At 45.5% G+C, this 24,455-nt stretch overlaps 1 protein-coding gene and 1 long non-coding RNA gene across 5 annotated transcripts in view; one reads left to right on the forward strand and one right to left on the reverse strand.

Annotated features, from left to right (window-relative positions):
* LOC130362737 (uncharacterized) overlaps positions 1 to 16,743 on the reverse strand; it is a 39,010-nt gene extending 22,267 nt beyond the window's left edge. The window contains exons 1-2 of the long non-coding RNA XR_008891546.1: positions 16,563 to 16,743; positions 10,028 to 10,201 (exon numbers count right to left, since the gene is read on the reverse strand). This is a non-coding gene — a long non-coding RNA (uncharacterized LOC130362737). The remainder of the gene's footprint in view (positions 1 to 10,027; positions 10,202 to 16,562) is intronic.
* FAM13A (family with sequence similarity 13 member A) overlaps positions 16,601 to 24,455 on the forward strand; it is a 238,916-nt gene continuing 231,061 nt past the window's right edge. Inside the window, exons 1-2 of one of the 4 annotated variants that reach the window (XM_056567645.1) lie at positions 16,783 to 16,846; positions 24,370 to 24,421. In XM_056567645.1, the coding sequence (XP_056423620.1) occupies positions 24,395 to 24,421 (27 nt within the window). In that variant the 5' untranslated portion in view covers positions 16,783 to 16,846; positions 24,370 to 24,394. Of the gene's footprint in view, positions 16,702 to 16,742; positions 16,847 to 24,369; positions 24,422 to 24,455 lie in introns of those variants that run through there. The other 3 variants (XM_056567629.1, XM_056567637.1, XM_056567660.1) reach the window with 3 other exon arrangements.

A 24,455-nucleotide genomic window follows, 5' to 3' on the forward strand; every position in this document is an offset into this window, starting at 1 on the left:
GAGTTTGCAGGAATCTATTGACGTGCAAACTATATTGCTCAAAAAAATAAACATTTAACAACCCAATGTAACTCCAAGTCAATCACACTTCTGTGAAATCACACTGTCCACTCAGGAAGCAACACTGATTGACAATCAATTTCACATGCTGTTGTGCAAATGGAACAGACAACAGGTGGAAATTATAGACAATTAGCAAGACACCCCGATAAAGGAGTGGTTCTGCAGGTGGTGACCACCGACTACTTCTCAGTTCCTATGCTTCCTGGCTGATGTTTTGCTCATTTTTTAATGCTGGCAGTGCTTTCACTCTAGTGGTAGCATGAGACGGAGTCTACAACCCACACAAGTGGTTCAGGTAGTGCAGCTCATCTAGGATGGCACACCAATGAGAGCTGTGACAAGAAGGTTTGCTGTGTCTGTCAGCGTAGTGTCCAGCGCATGTAGGCGCTACCAGGAGACAGGCGAGTACATCAGGAGACGTGGAGGAGGCCATAGGAGGGCAACAACCCAGCAGCAGGACCGCTACCTCCACCTTTGTGCAAGGAGGAGCAGGAGGAGCACTGGCAGAGCCCTGCAAAATTACCTCCAGCAGGCCACAAATGTGCATGTGTCCACTCAAACGGTCAGAAACAGACTCCATGAGGGTGGTATGAGGACCCAACATCCACAGGTGGGGGTTGTGCTTACAGCCCAACACCTTGCAGAACATTTGGCATTTGCCAGGGAACACCAAGATTGGCAAATTTGCCACTGGCGCCCTTTGCTCTTCACAGATGAAAGCAGGTTCACAGTTAGCACATGTGACAAACGTAACAGAGTCTGGAGATGCCGTGGAGAACATTCTGCTGCCTGCAACATCCTCCAGCATGACTGGTTTGGCGGTGGGTCAGTAATGGTGTGGGGTGGCATTTCTTTGGGGGGCCGCACAGCCCTCCATGTGCTTGCCAGAGGTAGTCTGGCTGCCATTAGGTACCGAGATGAGATCCTCAGACCTCTTGTGAGACCATATGCTGGTGCTGTTGGCCCTGGGTTTCTCCTAATGCAAGACAATGCTAGACCTCATGTGGCTGGAGTGTGTCAGCAGTTCCTGCAAGAGGAAGGCATTGATGCTATGGACCTGCCCATCCGTTCTCCAGACCAGAATCCGATTGAGCACATCTGGGACCTCATGTCTCGCTCCATCTACCAATGCCACGTTGCACCACAGGCTGTCCAGGATTGGACGGCTACTTTAGTCCAGGTCTGGGGGGACATCTGTCAGGAGACCATCCGCCACCTCATCAGAAGCATGCCCAGGCATTGTAGGGAGGTCATATGGGCACGTGGAGGCCACACACAATACTGAGCCTCATTTTGACTTGTTTTAAGGACATTACATCAAAGTTGGATCAGCCTGAAGTGTGGTTTTCCACTTTGATTTTGAGTGTGACTCCATATCCAGACCTCAAAGGGTTGATAAATTTAATTTCCATTGATCATTTTTGTGTGATTTTGTTGTCAGCACATTCAACTATGTAAAGACGAAAGTATTTCATACGATTAGTTCATTCATTCAGATCTAGGATGTGTTATCTTAGTGTTCCCTTTATTTTTTTGAGCAGTGTACATTTCCTTTACGAAAAAAAACAGTCACCTAGCAAAAGCGCCCCCTTACCCTCCTGCTTTTAGGTCGGTAAATTTTCTCTTATTGCATTCACTTATGTGAGGTACATGAGAGTTTATCGACGTGGTATATTTTTACTGCAGGCACAACAAAGCCTACACTCTATAGAATCAGAGGCTATAGTGAGTACTTTTTTGGTTCTTAAAGGGGCATTCCAGGAATTTTTTTTATTTAACTATGCTACAGGGGCTGTAAAGTTAGTGTAGTTCATAATATAGTGTCTGTACCTGTGTGTGACGGTTTTCTCACAATTCTTCTGTGATTTTCACTCCAATATTTATTTTTACCAGCATACAAAATGACTGTTGTCTTGGATTTTTCCCAGCTTGCAATGTGGACGAGACCTGACCCACTAGTCAGCTGATGACAGGGAGCCTGTCTGCTTCAATGAGTGGAGCGATCGCTTGGTGGGAGAGGGATCAATCTGCAACTAATGCAACAGCTGAAGGCACCCTGATTGAAAACCACAGGTCTTTGAATAGATACAGCTCATTTATGTTTCAATGGGTGGGGTGGCTGATGTGTGGGAGGGAGGAAAATGGAATTGTGGGATTTGCAGTCAAAAAAAGAAAAGTCAAACAGGAAATCCCAGTTCACAAAAAGCTAGGCGGGAGCAAGCACTGCACTCGCAACACAGCAGGAAGCGCTCCTGACATAGCCAAATGTCAGTGCAGCGCTGCCCTGCATGAAGAGTGGATTGGGTCTGCCTCCCAATAGCGCTGATCGAGGTCTTCTACTAGCCAAAAAAACTCTGCCAATTCCCTACCCCCGTGATTATAAGCTGGTCGCAGCGCCCAACGGCCCCTAACCCCATGCCCCACCCGTGATTATAAGCCAGCTGCAGCAACTAACGCCACCCCCCCTCCCCCCCCCCCTTGTTAACAAACTGGCCCACATAGGAAGGGCGGAAGGGCTTCAGCTGACGTCATGCCTGCCGGGCCACTCCCCCTTCCTCTCTCACAGGTAGCAGGGAACTGAGCAAGAAAGAAGGGACTGATTAAGGTAGGAAAAGGGGTTTTAGAAAAATAGAATGTAGGATTAGAGTCAGGAAGAGTCGGGGACAGATTGGGGGGGGGGGCAATTAGGACAGATGAGTTCATGATAGGTACTCTTTAAATACTTTCAACAATTTGGGACTGAGCACATTCATCAGCACATTAATGGTCTATTTACACGTACAGTATTCTGTGCAGATTTGATGCACAAAATTTTTTGCTGCAGATTTCAATGTAAACTGAATGACTGAACACAGCTTGAAATCCTGCGCATCAAATCTGCGCATCAAATCTGCACAGAATACTGTACGTATAAATAGACCCTAAAGAGGTAATCAGCCATTAGACATTTTATCCCCTATCCAAAGAATCTTCAGGCCGGCAAAGCAGCATTTTGAACACTGAAGCAAGGGGCTTTCATCTTCATGAAGCCACGCCACACCCCCTTCATTCATATCTATGGGAGGGGGTATGACAGCTAGCAGATAAGATGTCTAGGGGCGGAGTACCCCTTTAACTTACTGTACAGAAGGTATTATAGTTTTGTCCCTTTTGTATCACAAAAAAAACCCTGTCCCTGTTTTATGGTGCCCGAAACAGGTGCCCTTTAACTGAGTAAGCAGAATCACAGCTGATTCTTTAAAGTTGTGTCATTTTGACAGTGCTAAATTGCAGACCATGGGGGAGATTTATGAAAACAGTGGAGTGGATCAGTTGTCCATAGCCATTCCTGCCATTTGAAACCACATTTTTTTCTTGTTGTTCGAATCTTATACTTGGAGGTGTATAAACTCCAAATCGAATGCGCCTTATTGTGGTGGCCCGGTGCAGGAGATGTTGCCCCATGCCCTTGCTGCCCTGTCAGGTAGCCTCCTTCAGTGTCCCCAGGGCCCCTTGTACCTGTTTCCCCCCTGTACATATGTTCTGCAGTGTATTGTATTATAAAATGTGTTGTCTCTTTAAGAGTTATGTCATGTGATTATTACCCAGGAGGTACCAGTGACCAGGTGATCCCAAGAGTAACCTATGGGCTCCCTGCTAGTCTCCCCCTTATAAGCCCTGGGTGGAGATAGCTCGCTTTCTTGGAGCTCTTAGCTCTTGCTTCCTGTTGAGGTCCAGTGCAGTCGTGCCCAGTGTGTATGTCCAGAGTGTTGGAGGACTCAAAGTCAATTCCTACAGCTACCATCAATTCAAGTAAGCTAAAGTCACAGCTTTATGAATCAAGTCAAATCAGTCCCAGTCATCTGTCAAGTCACCATGGTCTGCATTCAATTGTCCAGTCCTACTACAAGTCCAAGCAAGCCCTTAAGGTCTCTGCATCACTGGTCACCTCCTTGGGCCCTGGCTGAACTGTATAGACTTTACCAACTGTCTACCCTCAGTAAAGCTACCGTTGTCCGTAACTTGGCGTCGGAGTCTTTATTGCCCCTATGCCGGGCCCAGGATCCAGCGATATACCTTTGGGTAATTTTAGGCTAAACCACGCCTTGGCTTCACGAATACAAGGGGTTAAAGCCATCTGCCCCTAGGGTAACAACATCTGCCCTCATCACACCCTGCTACCACACTATTATAGTTAGCATTTTGGTGCACCTGTGAGGCTGGCAACATATCAGCCTACTTGGGTGGGGCTCATAACCTTCCTCCCTCCTCCCACTGTATGTGTGCTTAGTAACACTGGAGTGAACAAGGAACAGGCTGTGAGTCGGACCTAATGTAATTGCCCACTGGCCCTGGTATTGCCCATACGGCACAGGTAGGTTTAGTGTTAGGTCCCGTGCCACTTGAGAAACCTTGGCATTGGTGTGCAGGCTCAGGTATGTCTTTCATATAAGAATATACTGGCTAATATCTTAATATTAACTTCATTTTGAGGGTTTAGTCATATGTGACTGTTTACATCTACCACAGTAGTGCACCTATATTTATGTATTATTTTATATGTTACACATCCACACTTTTCAACGGGTGTAGGATGCCATTGTGGCACTTGTGGGCTACTGCAGGCATCCCCCATTGTATGCATTTTATGCTGGGGATTGCCTTTAGCAACGGACCACAAGCGCAGGATCTGCTCCCCCAGCATAAATGTACAACTCTATTTGGGGTTGAGCATTTCCTGCCATTTGAAACCCCATTTTTTTCTTGTTGTCCACAGCAACCCATCAGTTTTTTAACCCATCCAGGACACAGGGTGTACAGGTACACCCCGGCATCCTGGGACTTAAGGACATAGGGTGTACCGGTATGCCCTGGATGTTTCCGTCCACCGCTGGCAACCGGGTGGTGAACAGAATGGGATGCCTGCTGAAAGCATTCAGCAGGCACTTTGTGCAAACCCCTGGGAGGGTCCTCAATTCAGATCGGCGATTTGCAGCCATTCCATGTAAATTGGGCCCGCAATGACCTGGAAAAAAAGGGTGATATGCACCATCCCAGACGGCCCCTTTACCAGCAGGAGTGAGGTGGCACTGGTGCCACTTCACGATCGCCCTGATTCGTGGGCCATTACCGGCCAATGAATCAGGATTCCTGCTGGGGGTGTCACTAACGGCACCTGCTCCACCCCTATTCTGGAGGGCGAGAAAAATTAAAAAGTGTCTCCAGCTGTTGCAAAACAGCAACTCTTACATTACAAAATTTGTAATGCAATTTCTCCTGAGTAAGGAAATACCCATTATGTGGACGTAAAATGCTCTGCAGGGGCACAACAAGGCTCAGGAGTGAGAGCACACCATGTACATTTGAGGTTATTTGCACAGGGTTGGCTGCTGGTCACAGCGGTTCTGACATAATCGCAAAAAAAAGAACACCCATATGTGACCCCATTTTGGAAACTACACCCCTCATGGATCTTAACAAAGGGTATAGTGAGCTTTAAAGGGGTATTCCAGGCAAAAGCTTTTTTTAACCCCTTCCCGACCTATGACATACCTGTACGTCATGGGTGGCAAGGTGTTCCCGACCCATGACATACAGGTCACGAACATTTTTGCCGCTATCACTGATAGCCAGCCATCTTACCATGCGACCACGGGGGGTTTCATCCCCCCCCCCCCCCCCCCAGCGATCGATGCTATCAGCTGGTCAAATCTGACTAGCTGATAGCAGCGCGGTGTGTGAGTCCCGATCACGGGGATCGGGACACACACCGCTCTGCTAAGTGTCCCTGACCCATTCCCCGACATCACTTACCCGGCCATGCGGTGTCCCGAGCGGTCCCGGCGCAAGCGACGTCCTCCAGGCGGTCCCGGCGGCGCTGCGTCCCGGCGGTGAGTTTCCGGCAGCAGTGCGGCATCTTCATTGGCAGCAGTGAGATCGCCGTAAAGCGATCTCACTGCTGCCTCTGGGAGTTTCAAAACTGCAACTCCCAGCATGCCCAGACAGCCTTTGGCTTTCTGGGCATGCTGGGAGTTGTAGTTTTGCAACATCTGGAGGTCCACAGTTTGGAGACCACTGTATAATGGTCTCCAATCTGTGCTCTTCCAGATGTTGCAAAACTACAAATCTCAGCATGCTCAGTCTGTCCAGGCATGATGGGAGTTGTAGTTCTCTAACATCTGGAAGAGCACAGATTGGAGACCATTATACAGTGGTCTCCAAACTGTGGACCTCCAGATGTTGCAAAACTACAACTCCCAGCATGCCCAGACTGCCCAAGCATGCTGGAAGTTGTAGTTTGGCAACATCTGATCCTTCAGATATTGCCGAACTACAACTTCCAGCATGCCTGGACAGTCTGGGCATGCTGGGAGTTGTAGTTTTGCAACAACTGGAGGCACACTAGTTGGGAAACATTGTCCGTTTCCTACCTCAGTGCCTCCAGCTGTTGCAATTGTTGCAAAACTATAACTCCCAGCATGCACTGACAGACCATGCATGCTGGGAGTTGTAGTTTTGCAACAGCTGGAGGCACACTGGTTTGGAAACACTAAGTTTGGTTGCAAAACACTTGAAAGTTCATTACTTAAATTAGTGTTTCCAAACCAGCGTGCCTCCAGCTGTTGCAAAACTACAACTCCCAGCATGCACGGACAGCCAAAGGGCATGCTCGGAGTTTGCAACAGCTGAATGTTTGCCCCCTCCCCCCAATGTGAATGTACAGGGTACACTCACATGGGCGGAGGTTTACAGTGAGTGCTGCAAGTTTGAGATGGCGCAAATTTTGCGCTGCAGCTCAAACTTCCAGCGGCAAACTTGCTTTGAACCTCTGCCCATGTGACTGTACCCTAAAAACACTACACTACACTGACACTAACCTAAAATAAAAAGTAAAAAACACTACATATACACATACCCCTACACAGCCCCCCTCCCCCCAAAAAAATGAAAAACGTCTGGTACGCTACTGTTTCCAAAACGGAGCCTCCAGCAGTTGCAAAATAACAACTCCCAGTATTGCCGGACAGCCATTGACTGTCCAGGCATGCTGGGAGTTTTGCAACAGCTGGAGGCACCCTGTTTGGGAATCATTGGCATAGAATACCCCTATGTCCACCCCTATGCAAATCCCTAATTCAGGCTTCAAATGCACATGGCGCTCTCTCACTTTGGAGCCCTGTCGTATTTCAGGGCAACAGTTTTGGGACACATATGGGGTATCGCCGTACTCGGGAGAAATTGCCTTACAAATTTTGGGGGGCTTTTTCTTCTTCTTTAACCCCTTATGAAAAAGTGAAGTTGGGGTCTACACCAGCATGTTAGTGTAAAAACTAAACTTTCAGAAAAACTCACTCTCCAAAATCCCATTGTCGCTCCTTCCATTCTGAGCCCTCTACTGCGCCCGCCGAACAATTTACATTGGTATTTCCTTACTCGAGAGAAATTGGGTTACACATTTTAGGGTGATTTCTCTCCTTTTACCCCTTGTAAAAATTCAAAAATTGGGTCTACAAGAACATGCGAGTGTAAAAAATGAAGATTTAGAATTTTCTCCTTCACTTTGCTGCTATTCCTGTGAAACACCTAAAGGGTTAAAACACTTACTGAATGTCATTTTGAATACTTTGGGGGGGTGTAGTTTTTATAATGGGGTCATTTATGGGGTATTTCTAATATGAAGACCCTTAAAATCCACTTCCAACCTGAACTGGGCCCTGAAAAAGTACGATTTTGAAAATCTTGAGAAAAATTGGAAAATTGCTGCGGAACTTTGAAGACCTCTGGTGTCTTCCAAAAGTAAAAACACATCAATTTTTTGATGCAAACATAAAGTAGACATATTGTATATGTGAATCAATATGTAATTTATTTGGAATATCCATTTTCCTTTCAAGCAGAGACTCTCAAAGTTAGAAAAATGCTAAATTTTCAAAATTTTCATGAAATTTTTAGATTTTTTACCAAGAAAGGATGCAAATATCTGTGAAATTTAACCAATAACATAAAGTAGAATATGTCACGAAAAAACAATCTCGGAATCAGAATGATAACTAAAAGCATTCCAGAGTTATTAATGCTTAAAGTGACAGTGGTCAGATTTTCAAAAAATGCCTAGGTCCTGAAGGTGAAAATGGGCTGGGTCATGAAGGGGTTAATATATCAACTGGCTCCGGAAAGTTAAACAGATTTGTAAATTACTTCTATTAAAAAATCTTAATCCTTCCAATAGTTATTAGCTTCTGAAGTTGAGTTGCTGTTTTCTGTCTAACTGCTTCCTGATGACTCACGTCCCGGGAGCTGTCCAGCTCCTATGGTGATATTTTCCCATCATGCAAGGGATATTCTCCCATCATGCACAGCTCCCGGGACGTGACATCATCATTGAGCAGTTAGACAGAAAACTTCAGAAGCTAATAACTATTGGAAGGATTAAGATTTTTTAATAGACGTAATTTACAAATCTGTTTAACTTTCCGGAGCCAGTTGATATATAAAAAAAAGTCTTTGCCTGGAATACCTCTTTAACACCCCACAGGTGTTTGACAATTTTTTGTTAAATTTAGACTTGAAAATGAAAAAAGTATTTATTTTTTTTTACACAAAAATGCTGGTGTTACCCCACATTTTTTCATTTTTACAAGGGGTAATAGGAAAAAAGCCCGACAAAATTTGGAACACCATTTCTTCTGAATATGGAAATACCCCATATGTGAATTTAAAGTGCTCTGCGGGTACACTACAGGGCTCAGAAGAGAAGGAGTCCCATTGGGCTTTTAGAGAGAATTTGGCTGGAATTGAAGGCCATGTGCATTTACTAAGCCCACATGGTGCCAGAACAGTGGACCCCCCATTCCCCCCCCCCCCCCCACATGTGACTCCATTTTGGAAACTACACCCCTCACAGAATGTAACAAGGGCTGCAGAGAGCATTTACGGCAGGGCCATGATGTCACGAGGGGTTGAGCCGAGATGTCACGATGCTCCGGCCACTGTATTACCCATCATTATGCACACAGCGAGTTTGCTGTGTGCATTGATGACAGCAAGGTGCAACAGCCGAGATCATGGGGTCCCCAGCAGCGGGCCCCGCGATCAGACATCTTATTCCCTATCCGTTGGATAGAGGATAAGATGTCTAGGGGCGGAGTACCCCTTTAAGGTCATAATGGGCTTGGTCATTAAAGGGTTAATTATTTAAAAAGGACTCTGATGAATAAAAGAGGCAATCTACTAGGTTGCTAGGCACTCCCCTTTTCCTCTGCATAGGTTTTGTTAATACACTCCTCCCCCCCAATGAATTTCCACAGGCTCTAGCCAACATTTTACCCTGATGGATTCACCTATAAGAAACATGCATAGTAGATATAACAAAACATGTTACTGCAAATATTCTGATTTCACAATCCAGAGCCACTTATCTACTCTATGTGTGTTCAGAAGCAGATTAGAAGACTAGAGAATGAAGACATTGTTTTCCACAGAGCAGGAATTAGATAGAGTCACAGATATGCAATTGGTGAAGATCAGGGCGGCATGATTGGGTTTAAGTGGATTATGATTAAGAAAAATTAGGAGAACAGATGTCCATTTCTGTATATTGCTTCAGGAACAAAGTGTCATGCTGTCTTCTACAAGACAATGAGTTAGTATCCATTACCTCATGAACACTGATTCAAGTTTTAAAAGACAAATGTTATAATAGAGAAACAATTTAAACGGATCAAAAACAATCTGTATTGCAGGTCTACATTATAGGGTACGTTCACATGTACAGGATCTGTTGCCTATTTTGTGCGGCTGATTTTGCCAACCATTGAAGTTAATGGGTTGCAAAATCAGCGGAACAAAATATGCAGTTAAAATATGCAGCAGATCCCATACATGTGAACACACCCATTAGCAATATATATTTTTTATAGGTGGCTTAATTACCAACAGAATATTTTAGGTACAAATCCAACAAAGAGAACGAGGATGCACTCACCATCCAATGGAACTTTTATTAGCAGTTACCAGGCATGTCAAGCAGGTGCAGTGGTGGAGGCGGGGGACGTGACCGGGACAGACTGTTTCACGTTCTCACAGCGCTTCTTCCAGCCGGGATACGACTGCCGCACGGGACGTGACGTCATATATCTGCATCACGGTTGGCAGCGTCCTTGTCACGTGTAAAAACAAAGTGAACATGTGATCAAAACAAACATCATGTGGTATAGAATCATATGATAATGGCATGAACGGGAAGAACCAGGCTGGAGATGTTCAGGTAAACAGAAACATAATGTTATAGATATGTCTCTATAGGACTAATCCATGAAAATATGCGTATGGAGAAGGGGTTACAAAAAAGGTGTCAGTTCTATACGATCATTGAGCACTAAAATGCCGGTCGCTTCAAGCTTTAAAATCCAAAATGCTTGTAGTAGGGTGGCATGTCTGTCACCGCCTCTAGGGAGGGTCTTAACCCTTTCTATGCCGGAAAAATTTTAGGACTCGTGTATCTCCACCGTGGGCTTCTTTTACGTGTTCTATCAATCTAGGGGCACCTACTCCAGTCCGGATGGATCATACATGTTCGCGGAAACGGACATGGAGGGGCCGGATAGTTTTACCTACGTAAAAGAAGCCACAGGGGCACAAGATGACGTACACAAGGAAAGTGTTGCGACAAGTAATTAAGTCCCTTACATGGTGACAATATCCTCCCATTTGTAATTTGTTGCTTGCCAAATTTTGGTAACAGAAAGAACAGGTTCTGCATGGAAAATTACCTTTTGGTGTAATGTTCGTCAGCCAATTACCACTGCCCATTGGTGCATCCTGTTTCGGAAATGTGGATGTCTTAAGGGTATCACCCAGAGTATGTTTTTTTCTGTAGGTCACTAAGGGAGAGTTGATAGCGACTTCTTTCAAATCTAGATCCGATTCCAGGATGTACCAATGTTTTCAGATGGTATTGGCCACAAGTCCGTTCATATTGGAATTAACCAAGGAAAAGATAAATCTACGGGGTTTGTTACTGAGTCTAAGTTTTGAACGTAACAGGTCATGATGTGGGACAGTCAATGCTTTCTCGAAATTGTCAAGTATAATTTGCGCAGGATATCCTCTATCTAATAGTTGTCTTTTTAGGTGAGTCACTTGTATGAGAAAGGTCTCGTCCTCACTATTCACTTTTCTCAATCGTAAAAATTGGGAGTATGGGATGCTCTTTTTTATGTGGTTAGGATGTGAGCTATTAAAGTGAAGGAGGGAATTTCGGGCAATACTTTTACAATTACCTTGTGTGCGTAATGTACCTTCATGGACTATCAGTTTGAGATCAAGAAAAGTAAATTCTGAGTCACCAAATTCAGAAGTAAAGAGCATATTCTCATGATTGGCCTCATTCAAGTAGGTGACAAAGGACTGAAAATTATCTTGGGACCCCTCCCAAACTTTTAGGATGTCATCGACAAACCTAAGAAAAAGTTTGATGTTGGTAATAAAGGGGTTACCAGTGGAGACGTACTGCTGCTCAAACGCAGCCAAAAACAAATTGGCATAGGTACAGGAGACCGTGGTGCCCATCGCAGTCCCGGTCTCCTGCCTATACCAATTGTCACCCTCTTTGACTTCATTATGGGAGAGAATGAAGAGGAGGGATTCCGTCACAAAATTTATAAAATCGTCCGTCTTATTAGTGTCAGTCAAAATTTCACGGATAGCCTGTACACCTGCATCATGTGGGATGCGGGTGTACAGGCTCTCAACCTCAATAGAAGCGAGATGGAAAGTATCACTCCAATGAAAGCTGTCCAAATGTGTGAGAAGGTCTCCAGTGTCTTTTATGTAAGTAGGGATAGATGGTAATATAGGTTTTAATAACCACTCTAAATATTGAGAAAGTTCAGTCGCAGAGCCAATCCCCACCACAATGGGATGCCCCGGGGGTCCGCTCTGCGACTTATCCACTTTGGGCAAAAAATACCATTTAGCATGGCAGGGATTAACCTTTCGGCTATGGTTTGAGTAATTACACCCTGTTCACATTTTTGTCTCAAAAAGGTGCGGAGTGAGCCCATAGTTTTAACCGTAGGATTGTTGGGGAGTCGTTTATAGGTGGCAGAGTTGCCCAAAAGGCGTTCCTTTTCAGCTTCATACATAACATTCGGCATTAATACGGTGCTACCGCCTTTGTCTGCCCTGATGACTTGCAGATCCGGTCTAGATCTAAGCCATTTCAAAGCTCTTCTCTCGCCATTGGATAAATTACTCCTAGGTTGGGGATAAAGTAACGCCCTCACGTTTCGTTCCACCACCCGTGTGAACAGGTCGATAGAGCTGCCCACAGGGACAGGGGGGGGTGGAGTACGCAGAAGGGTTTCCTCCTCTAAAGGATAAAACCTCCACAGCGGCGGGAGAAGTAGGGATGGGCTCAACTTCGGATAGAGAGCACAATGTATTAAGGATGTCACGATCCTCTAGGGTTACCCCTAGAAATGGGGAGAATCCGAGGGGACCGATCATAGCAGGGATTTCCCCTTCCCTGTAGCATTTCTCATGAGCACTGGTAGGCGCCTTCTTAAATGCTTTGTGTAAATTTATTTTTCTAGTTGCCTTCAGGAGGTCAATCTTAAATTGGACTAAATCAAAGGGTTCTTGAAACCCATAGTTCAGTCCTTTTGACAAGAGGGACTGGCATTCTTCAGAGAGTGGAACATCAGTTAAATTAACAACGATGTTACTGGGGACTTTTAGTCCTTCCAAGACACCCCTTTCCTCTTTTGCTGCAATGTGCTTTCTCTTTCTTCTTCTCCCCCTTCAAGTCCTTTTTCCTAAAGGGATAGGACCTGTGGAGCTGCTCCTTTTCTCAATCTGAGTGGTAGTCTTGTAGTCCGACTTGGAGGGGTAAGTAGTTTCATCAGACTGGCTCCCCTCAGAATCCGATGTCCAGAAATCAGATGGTTGGCGTTTCTGGTTACCTCGTCGCCGATTGAACGGGGTTCTATGATATTTCTTCCCTTTCTTATTCCACGTAAAAACTTGTGAGGCATCATAGTCCAATTTTTCCCGGATGAACTTCTTTCTTTTCCTTTCCATAATTTCAGACTAAGCCACAGAGATCTTTTTTTCTAGTTTCTTCAGAAAGGATTGGTAAACTGTGTCACTGACTCTAGTGTGGTATTTGGTCTTTGTCTTACATAAATCCGCTGTGACGCCCTCGTACCCCAATTTATTCATTTCTAGGACGATTCTGGTTAAATTCTGGGCATGTTCTAAATGTGCACGATCCCATTTGGCCATAAATAGGGAGTCATTGGTAAACTGGGAAGGGAATTTGTAAGACCGCAATCCCCGTGGTGTGTGTTTACTGACCACATAAGACTCCAACGAAATAATAGTCCAAAAGAGACAACACTTTATCAGCCAGGGATGTAATACGTTGTTCATTGATTCCCATTACAGCCAAATGATCCTTCACATTGCAAGACAAGAGATACATCCCTGCCCCCACTCTGGAGGGGCACACCACGATCTCCTGTACGGGTCCCCGACAGCCTGCGGGAAGGGGGCATGTTGACCACCGCACGAAGCGGCGGCTGACATGCCCCCTCAATACAACTCTATGGCAGAGCCGGAGCTCTGTTTTCGGCAATCTCCGGCTCTGCCATAGCGCTGTATTGAGGTGGCGTGTCAGCCACCGCTTCGTGCGGTGGTCAACACGCACTATCTGGCCAGCAAGCCGAGCCGTTCAGGAGATTGTGGGGGGGGGGTCCCAGCGGTCGGACCACCGCGATCTGAAACTTATCCCCTATCCTTAGGATAAGGGATAAGTTTTTCACCACTAGACTATCCCTTTAAGGCTAGGTTCACACTACGGAATCTCCAGCTGAAAAAATTCTGGCCGAACATTCATAGTGCGCCTGGCACCAACTGAATCAGTCGGTGCTAGGACCACACAGACACTGCCATCCCCATAAACGGCAATGTCTTCCACATGGATTCTGCCTAAAGAATGAGCGAGATCATTCTTTTGGCAGCAGAATATTCGCAACTGAAATTCTGTGGTGTGGACTTTGCAGTGGAAGCATTGATGGACATTTTGTAGTGTCACTTAGCCTTAAAGGGGTACTCCGGCCCTAAGACATCTTATCCCCTATCCAAAGGATAGGGGATAAGAGGTCTCACCGCGGGGGTCCCGCCGCTGGGGACCCCCTGCAATCTTGTATTCGCCACCCACCTGTTTGAGCTGCACGTTGCGGCAAACAGCCTGGTGGCGACCACGGGGCCGGAGTATTGTGACGTCACGACTCCGCCCCTGTGTGACATCACCCCCCGCCCCCGCTATGCAAGTCTATGGGACCCCCTCCACATGGGGCTGAGTCGTGACGTCACGATACTCCGGCCCTGTGGTCGCCACCCGGCTGTTTGTGAGCTAGCACCACAGCGTGCAGCTCAAACAGGTGGGTGGCGAATACAAGATTGCGGGGGTCCCCAGCGGCAGGACCCCCGCGGTGAGACATCTTATCCCCTATCCTTTGAATAGGGGATAATATGTCTCAGGGCCGGAGTACCCCTGTAAAGGAGATATCCAGTGGTGAACCCAGTGGTGAACAACTTATCCCCTATCCTAAGGATAGGGGATAAGTTGCCGACCGCTGGGGCCCCCCGCAATCTCCTGTACGGAGCCCCGACAGCGGGAGGGGGGCGTGTCGACCTCCGCACCAAGCGGCAGCCGACACGCCCCCTCAATACAACTCTATGGCAGAGCCGGAGCGCTGCCTTCCGCAATCTCCGGCTCTGCCATAGAGATGTATTGAGGGGGCGTGTCGGCCGCCGCTTCGTGCGGTGGTCGACACCCGCTATCTGGCCAGAGAGCCTGGCCCCCGTACAGAGAGATCGCAGGGGGCCCCAGCGGTCGGACCCCCCGCAATCTCAAATTTATCCCCTATCCTTAGGATAGGGGATACGTTTTTCACCACTGGACTACCCCTTAAGGACGCAAATGTACGTCCTGGTGAGGGGGTACTTAACGCACCAGGACGTACATTTACGTCCTAAGCATAACCGCGGGCATCGGAGCGATGCCCGTGTCATGCGCGGCTGATCCCGGCTGCTGATCGCAGCCAGGGACCCGCCGGCAATGGCCGACGCCCGCGATCTCGCGGGCATCCGCCATTAACCCCTCAGATCAATACAGATCCCGGCATCTGCGGCAGTTCGCCATTTAAATGAACGATCGGATCGCCCGCAGCGCTGCTGCGGGGATCCGATCATTCATAACGCCGCACGGAGGTCCCATCTCCTTCCTCCGTGCGGCTCCCGGCATCTCCTGCTCTGGTCTGTGATCGAGCAGACCAGAGCAGGAGATGACCGATAATACTGATCTGTTCTATGTCCTATACATAGAACAGATCAGTATTAGCAATCATGGTATTGCTATGAATAGTGAAAAATCCCCTCCCCCAATAAAAAGTAAAACGTCCGTTTTTTCCTATTTTACCCCCAAAAAGCGTAAAAAACATTTTTTATAGACATATTTGGTATCGCCGCGTGCGCAAATGTCCGAACTATTAAAATAAAATGTTAATGATCCCGTACGGTGAACGGCGTGAACGAAAAAAAATAAAAAAAGTCCAAAATTCCTTAATACATTTTATTAAAAAAAAAATTATAAAAAATGTATTAAAAGTTTTTTATATGCAAATGTGGTATCAAAAAAAAGTACAGATCATGGCGCAAAAAATGAGCCCCCATACCGCCACTTATACGGAAAAATAAAAAAGTTAGAGGTCATCAAAATAAAGGGATTATAAACGTACTAATTTGGTTAAAAAGTTTGTGATTTTTTTTAAGCGCAACAATAATAGAAAAGTATGTAATAATGGGTATCATTTTAATCGTATTGACCCTCAGAATAAAGAACATATGTCATTTTTACCATAAATTGTACGGCGTGAAAACAAAACCTTCCAAAATTTGCAAAATTGCGTTTTTCGTTTTAATTTCCCCACAAAAATAGTGTTTTTTGGTTGCGCCATACATTTTATGATATAACGAGTGATGTCATTACAAAGGACAACTGGTCGCGCAAAAAACAAGCCCTCATACTAGTCTGTGGATGAAAATATAAAAGAGTTATGATTTTTAGAAGGCGAGGAGGAAAAAATGAAAACGTAAAAATTAAATTGTCTGAGTCCTTAAGGCCAAAATGGGCTGAGTTCTTAAGGGGTTAAAGGGCAAGGTGTTAAAAATTGGCTGTATCCTCAATGCACAAACCCACTGTAACCATTGGCTATTCGGGAATGCTGGGAGTTGTAGTCTTGCAACAACTGGAGGCACACTGGTTGGGAAACATTGGGTTAAACAGAAAAATTATGCAGTGTGAAAATAGCCTTAGTGAGAGAAAAAAAAATACATAATTTCAGATTTAGATAGCCACAATGCACCCTTAATGATATACATTATTATAATTAAATATATGTATAATAACTGAGTAATTTATGAGGGTGTAGTAAGATTTTAGAATAGCTCACACGGTCGGATGAAATGTGTGGCGTGTGGCAGTAAACATACGAGCGCTATCATTTGAACGGCTTCTCCATGTACGCCACTTGCGTTGTAGAGTTACGTAGCAGAGAGCGCAGGTTATCAAGACAGGACGGCAGATGTGGTGTAAGCGACTTTTGTGAATTGCGCTGAACTTGTGTGCGCACATGTGGCGTGTTTACAAACAGTAGAGTGGGTGTGTACGGAGCGGTACGGTGGATTTGGTGTCAGCATGCTGGGCTCTGTATGCGGCGGCGGAGGGCTGTCTCCGGTAAGTGCACGCGTGTGTGAGGCGTTTATCGTGTGTGGTACTCTTGGAGGAATGCTGTTGTAGTGTGAACACGTGGGTGTGGCCTGTGTGCAGCCATGCTGTAATACCAGACATATACCATGAGTCCGCCATACAGACTGGGCACCACTCCCTCCCAGTGCAGAGGATGCCAGGCCATTCCTTCAGGAAAAACACCCTTGGGCTGGGTTCACATGTTACTTTTTTTTTTTTTTTTTTTTTTTGCTGCTTTTTAAAAGGATAGGAAAAGTCTCCTTTAGAAAATTGCATCTCTTTTTAACACAGTGGCGGTGGTATTAAATGGTGACACAATCACAGGGTATTTTTCTACATTTTGCTGCAGATTTTCTGCAACAGATTTTGCTACCCAAGTCAATGGGCAGCAAAATCCTAAAAATCTGTAGGAGAATATATTTGTGTGAAGGTACCCTAATAATGTGTTTTGCCGGTAACTGCATATCAGCTACGCATGGTAAAAACACCATCATTTGCTGTGTTTTCATCCTGATCTTCAAAACACTATAAAATCCCCCCAAAACACAGTCCCAATTTAAAACAAACTGCTTTTTTTTTTTATATCAGACCAGTGGTCTTAAAACTGCGGACCTCCAGATGTTGCAAAACTACAACTCCCAGCATGCCCGGACAGCCAACGGCTGTCCGAGCATGCTGGGAGTTGTAGTTTTGCAACATCTGGAGGTCTGCAGGTTGAAGATCACTGATCTAGACTATACTAAAGGTGGTCATAAACTTTTTATTAACCCCTTAACCCCTTAAGGACCCGGGCTTTTTCCGTTTTTTCATTTTCAATTTTTCCTCCTTAACTTTAAAAAATCATAACTCTTAAAAACTTTCACCTAAAATTATATATAATGGCTTAATTTTTGCATCACTAATTCTACTTTGTAATGACATTAGTCATTTTACCCAAAAATCTACGGTGAAACGGGAAAAAAAATCAATGTGCGACAAAATTGATGAAAAAACACTATTTTGTAAGTTTTGGGGGCTTCCGTTTTTACGCAGTACATTTTTTGTCAAAAATGATACCTTATCTTTATTCTGTAGGTCCATACGGTTAAAATGATACCCTACTTATATAGGTTTGATTTTGTATCACTTCCGAAAAAAATCATAACTACATGCAGGAAAATTTATACGTTTAAAATGGTAATCTTTTGACCCCTATAACTTTTTTATTTTTCTGTGTTCAGGCGCTTTGAGGACTCATTTTTTGCGCCGTCATCTGAAGTTTTTAGCGGTACCATTTTTGTTCTGATCAGACTTTTTGATCACTTTTTATTCACTTTTTTGTGGTATAAAAAGTGATCAAAAATGCGCTATTTTGGACTTTGGAATTTTTTTGCGCGTATGCTATTGAATGAGCGGTTTAAAAAGCGGTATATTTTTATAATTCGGACATTTCCGCACGCGGCGATACCACATATGTTTATTTTTATTATTATTTACATAATGTTTTTTTTTATTTTTGGAAATGCCGGGTGATTCAAACTTTTATTAGGGGAAGGGATAATTGAAAGGGTTAATGATTTTTTTAACACTTTTCTTATGCAATATTATAGCTCCTATAGGGGGCTATAACATTGCATGTACTGATCTTTTACACTAATTGACCCATCTCCATAGGAATGGATCAATCAGTGTTTTCGGCGATTGAATGCTCAAGCCTGGATCTCAGGCTTGAAGCATTCATTCGGCGATCGGACAGCACAGGAGAAGGTAAGAAGACCTCCTCCTGTGCTACAGCTGTTCGGGATGCCGCGATTATACCACGGCGATCCCGAACAGCTCCCTGAGCTAACCGGCAACTTTCACTTTCGTTTTTAGCCGCGCGGCTCAGCTTTAAGCGCGCGGCTAAAGGGTTAATAGCGCGCGGCACAGCGATCAGTGCCGCGCGCTATTAGAGGCGGGTCCTGGCTTCACTATGACGCCGGGCCTGCCGCGATATGATGCAGGGTCACCGTGTGACCCCGCATTATATCGCAGGACCGGGACCCAGGACGTACTCATACGTCCTGGGTCCTTAAGAGGTTAAAGGGGTACTCCGGTGAAAACCTTTTTTTCTTTTAAATCAACTGGTGGCAGATTTGTACATATTTGTAAATTACTTCTATTAAAAAATCTTAATCCTTCCAGTACTTATTAGCTGCTGAATGCTACAGAGGAAATTCCTTTCTTTTTGGAACACTGATGACATCACGAGCACCGTGCTCTCTGCTGACATCTCTGTCCATTTTAGCAACCATGCATAGCAGATGTATGCTAAGGGCAGCATGGTGGCTCAGTAGTTAGCACTGCTGCCTTTCAGTGCTGGGGACTTGGGTTCAAATCCCACTAAGGGCAACAATAAATAAAGCGTTATTATTATTATTATTATTATTATAACGTCAGCAGAGAGAACTGTGCTCGTGATGTCATCAGAGAGCATTCCAAAAAGAAAAGAATTTCCTCTGTAGTATTCAGCAGCTAATAAGTACAGGAAGGATTAAGATTTTTTAATAGAAGTTATTTACAAATATGTTTAACTTTCTGCCACCAGTTGATTTAAAAGAAAAAAGGTTTTCCCCGGAGTACCCCTTTAAGGACACAGCCCCTTTTGGCCTTGAGTAGAGATGAGCGAACTTACAGTAAATTCGATTCGTCACAAACTTCTCGGCTCGGCAGTTGATGACTTTTCCTGCATAAATTAGTTCAGCTTTCCGGTGCTCCGGTGGGCTGGAAAAGGTGGATACAGTCCTAGGAGACTCTTTCCTAGGAATGTATCCACCTTTTCCAGCCCACCGGAGCACGTGAAGGAAAAGTCATCAACTGCCGAGCCGAGAAGTTCGTGACGAATCGAATTACTGTAAATTCGCTCAACTCTAGCCTTGAGGACAGAGCCAGCTTTAATTTTTGTGTTTTTAGTTTTTTTCCTCCTCACCTTTCAAAAGACATTACATTTATTTCTTCATCCACAGACCCATATAGGCTTGTGGTTTTTTTGTGCAACAATTGTATTTGTAATGACACCCTTCATTTTACCATAAAACTTACAGCACATAAAATATTATTATTTGTGGGGGAAATTGAAAAAAAAATACAGTTTAGCAATTTTGGTGGGTTTTGTTTTTTTAGTAGTGCATGTTAGGGTTAAAAGTGACATGTTCTTATTCTGTCCAGCAATATGATGAAAATGATACCCATGTTTTCGGTTACTGTACTACTGTTAAAATTTTTTAAACTTATTTCAGTTATGATTCCTATAGCCTTAGGCTGTATGGGGAGCATTGTTTATTTTATCGGTACATTTTTGTGTACATGTGACTTTTTGATCACTTTACATTCCTTTTTTTCAGGGATGTGATATGATCTAAAATCACCGTACGGGATCATTAAAGGAGAACTCCAGAATATAAAAATTGTCCCTCATACTGCTGGTGCAAAACTGCTGAGTCACTCCATCACAATCTATGGCAAATTACAATCCACGGCACTGCACCGGCAGTAAAAAAAAAATTAAGATGTACATACCTTCCTTCGTTCCCTCGGGGCCTCCGGTAACCGTCTCCGGTCTCCGCCGTGATCCTCTTCCTGGTTGCCGGTGGTCAGCGAGTCATACTGCACTCAGCCAATCACCGGCCGCAGCGAAGTCCCGACTCGGCCGGCGATAGGCTGAGCGACAGTGTGACGTTTTCAGCCCCGGCAGCAGGTGCCGGTGTAGTGAAGGCCGCTCAGCCTATCGCCGGCCGGGTCGGGACATGCTGCGGCCGGTGATTGGCTGAGCGCAGTATGACTCGCCGACCACCGGCAACTAGAGCAGGGCGGTATGACCAAAAATGTGTATCACGGTATTTTTTTAATTATCGCGGTATCACAGTATTTAACGGTATTTGGGGGGGCTTGTTAAAGTGTCAGAACATCAGGGTTTCCCGAACCAGTGTGCCTCCAGCTGTAGCAAAACTACGACTCCCAGCATGCCTGGACAGCCTGCGGATGTCTGGGCATGCTGGGAGTTGTAGTTTTGCAACAGCTGGAGGCACACTGGTTCGGGATACAGCATTGTACTGTATACTCCCCTGCTGCTGTCTATCACAGCTCTGCACTACAGGGGATGAGGAGTCAGGGCAGCAAAAATCTCTCCATTCACCCCATCCTGCCCCTCTTTCCATTCACCCCCCTGCACCCATTAACTCCCCTACACCCATTAACCCAATCCTGCCCCTCATTCCATTAACCCCCCTGCTTCCATTACCCCCCTGCTCCTTTCATTTATCCTATCCTGCCCCTTATTCCATTACCCCCTCTGCTTCCATTAACCCCCCTCCTCCTCACCTGTGTGCTGATGCGGCTGCTGGGAAGTGCCCCTGTCATCAGTGCAGTAAGGTGGGTGCTTCCCGTCCGGACACAGGATCCTCTCTGGCGGAAGCGTTCAGCGCAGGATGCTTACGCTTCCGCCAGGAGGGAATTTGAAATTTTGATCTAAAGTGCCCACTGCGCTATTATGCGCCACGGCCACTTTAGAACAGTGAGCAGCAGCGGCGCAGCTCACGTGCGTTGTGTGAGGGGGTCCGCCGCTCATTCATAGATCAGCGGGTCCCCTCACAGGCGGTTTGTCCGCCCCTGAAGCGCTCGCTCCCCTCGGTCCTGCAGCGTGCACTAGGGGCCTCAGGAGCGGGCACCGGAACTAGAAGAAATGTGGCGCAATGCTCTGCCTTACGCCGCAGGACCAAGGGGAGTGGGCGCTTGTTATGAACACTGGCGAAGAGAGAGGAGAGGTGGACTGGAGCAGGGAGCCGGCTCGGGGCTCCGGGAAACATCAGAGCCAGGGGATGCAGTTTCTGCGCTTTCCCCTGGCTCTGATTGCAGAGAGGAGCCAACCTGAAACTGCAGAGGGAGCGGGGATGAGGAGTCTCATCCTGCTCTCCCCAGACAGAGCGGAGCCATGGGCTTTGTAATTCATTCATGGGTGGGGGGGAGGGGCCCCACCGGTATAGCGGTATGGGGCAAAATTCATACCGTCGGAGAAAAAAAAACGGTATCCGGTATGAACCGATATACCGCCCAGCCCTACCGGCAACCAGGAAGAGGATCGCGGCGAAGACCGGAGCCGGTTACCGGAGATCCCGGGGGAGCGAAGGAAGGTATGTACATCTTTATTTTTTTTCTGCCGGCAGTATGGAGGACAATTTTTATATTCTGGAGTTCTCCTTTAACATTATATTTTAATAGTTAGGACATGTATGCATGCAGTGATACCGAATATATATATATTTTTTTTATTTAACAAATGGGAATAAAGGAGGGTGGGGGGTTATTTTTGGGGTAGAAGGGGCTTATTTATATATATATTTTTTAAACTTTTTTACTACTTTTTTGTACATTTTTTAAGTCCTCAGAGGCAAGCTTTTGATTGATTTTACTGTTCAGTACTATGCATAAGTAGTGCATAGCACTGATGAGTAATATGGCCAATATCCCATAGAAGATTGCCAGAGCAGCCCTGGAGGCGGTGAGTGGAGCTCCAACCACCATCATGACTTATCCGATCCCTGCAATCTCGCTGCGCATGGTCCGATGAGTGTCAACATATATTGCATTTGTTTTAGGCGCCATGATCAGTATGGGTCATGGTATCTTACAGGAGTACTGCAGTCTTAGACACTTATCCGCAGCGGTCGGACCCCCGCTGTCTCCCGCACGGGGACCCAGAATTGCTGCGGCTCACTGAGGTCAACAACACGCCCCCTCCATACAGCTCTACGGGAGAGGCGGGGATGCACAAATGCTGCATCTCCGCCTCTCCCATAGAGATATATGGAGGGGGCATGTTGGCCGCGGCGTCATGTTGCAGCCGACACGCTTCCTGCACGATAGAGCTGGGGCCCCGTACAGGAGATCGCGGGGGCTCCCAGCGTTCGGACACCTCGCAATCAGACACTTATCCCCTATCCTCCGGATAGGGCATAAGGGTCTAGGGCTGCCTTTTCCCATTCTTTCAAAGTAAAAAAGAAAAAAACACATTTGTCCAAACTAATAAATTATCACATTGCTGATCTCGCAAGGTCAGCAGTGCAAATACTAAATTGGTTATTTATGATCACATTCCAGAAAAAATAGATCAATGGTTTTTTACACCAGTGCCAGTAGAAGTCTAAGGCTGCATTCACACCACGTTTTTGCAATACAATTCCCGTATACGTTTTCTATGTGAAAACCGTACGGAACCGTATTGGAAAACGTATGCATTGACTCTCCATTGAAAACCGTATGCCAAAAGATGCATCAGGTTGTGTCCGTTTTGCATCTTGTACGGTTTTGTCAGGTTTTTTTCCTGTACCCAAAACCATTGTTTACCACGGTTTTAGGTCCGGTTGAAAAACTGTATTAAACCGTGTATGTTTTTTTTTAACATGGGAGTCAATGGGAACCGTACAGGACTGTATGTGCATACAGTTCCATCCGGTTTTCACCATACGGTTTTTGACTTTGCACAGTTTTTTTTTCTTGGAATTTCAATCAAACAAGTAAAACTTTATTCAAAATGGAGTGAAAAGTTAAAAACGTATATGTTTTTTTCTTAAAAAACGGATGCAACCGGATGTCATTTTTCAAACTGTATACGGTTTTTAACTGTATACGGGTTAAAGTTTGTACACACATTTTGATACAGTTTAGTCAGGTTTTGAGGAATCCGTTTTTCCTCAAAAACCTGATACGGGAACGGTATTGCAAAAACGTGGTGTGAATGCAGCCTAAGGCTATGTTCATACGGCGAAATATTCCGCACGGACATTCCACTGCAGCAGAGTCCTATTCATTTTAATGGGATTCTGCCACACTGTGCACACGGGGGAATTTCTGCGGCAGATGTTTGCTGCGGAAATCCCAATTCCAACATCTGCAGAAAGAATGAGACTGCACATTTCTGAGCGGTCCTAGCACCCGCCAAATCATTCAAATGTGCAGAATATCTGCCCGTGTTTTCCAGGTGGACATTCAGCATATTTTCCGCTGTGTGAACCCGACCTTACGGCTCGTGCACATTGGGATTGCTTAGTCATTGTTTATTGGCTGATCTCTGGCTATAGTATCTGTCTGTTCAAAGTGCAAGAGGACCCTAAATTGTAATAAAATTCATCTATTTTTCATTTTGAAATGGATAAAAAATTGATGCAAGATTGTATCCACTTCACAATCTATCCTACTGAGATTGCATGGCTCGCATACTGCTGGGACTAAGCATTCTAGCAGTTACAAAGCATGTTCCTTCTCTATACTAATAGGGTTAAGGCTCTAGTCACATGACCTCTGAACCACTAGCTGCCTGAGGATCTGATTCTCCTGGATAGTGCTCTTCCCAGCCATGTCCATGTGTGTAAACCAGGGGGAGCGAGTAAAGTGTTACCAATGCGTCCTCTTATTAGACCTATCCAGAAAGGAATTGTTGGATGATTACAAGAAGCGGGCCGCCTGTGGAGTTTATGTTTCCTTCTTCTCATATACAGCAGTTCTTCCAGACATTTCCTGAGGATGGGGGCTGGAGCGCTTACTTTATGTGTGAGTACAGACATGTCCTATGAGTCATTGGAGC

The sequence above is a fragment of the Hyla sarda genome, chromosome 1 (assembly GCF_029499605.1).
Source record: "Hyla sarda isolate aHylSar1 chromosome 1, aHylSar1.hap1, whole genome shotgun sequence".
Taxonomy (NCBI): Eukaryota; Metazoa; Chordata; class Amphibia; order Anura; family Hylidae; genus Hyla; species Hyla sarda.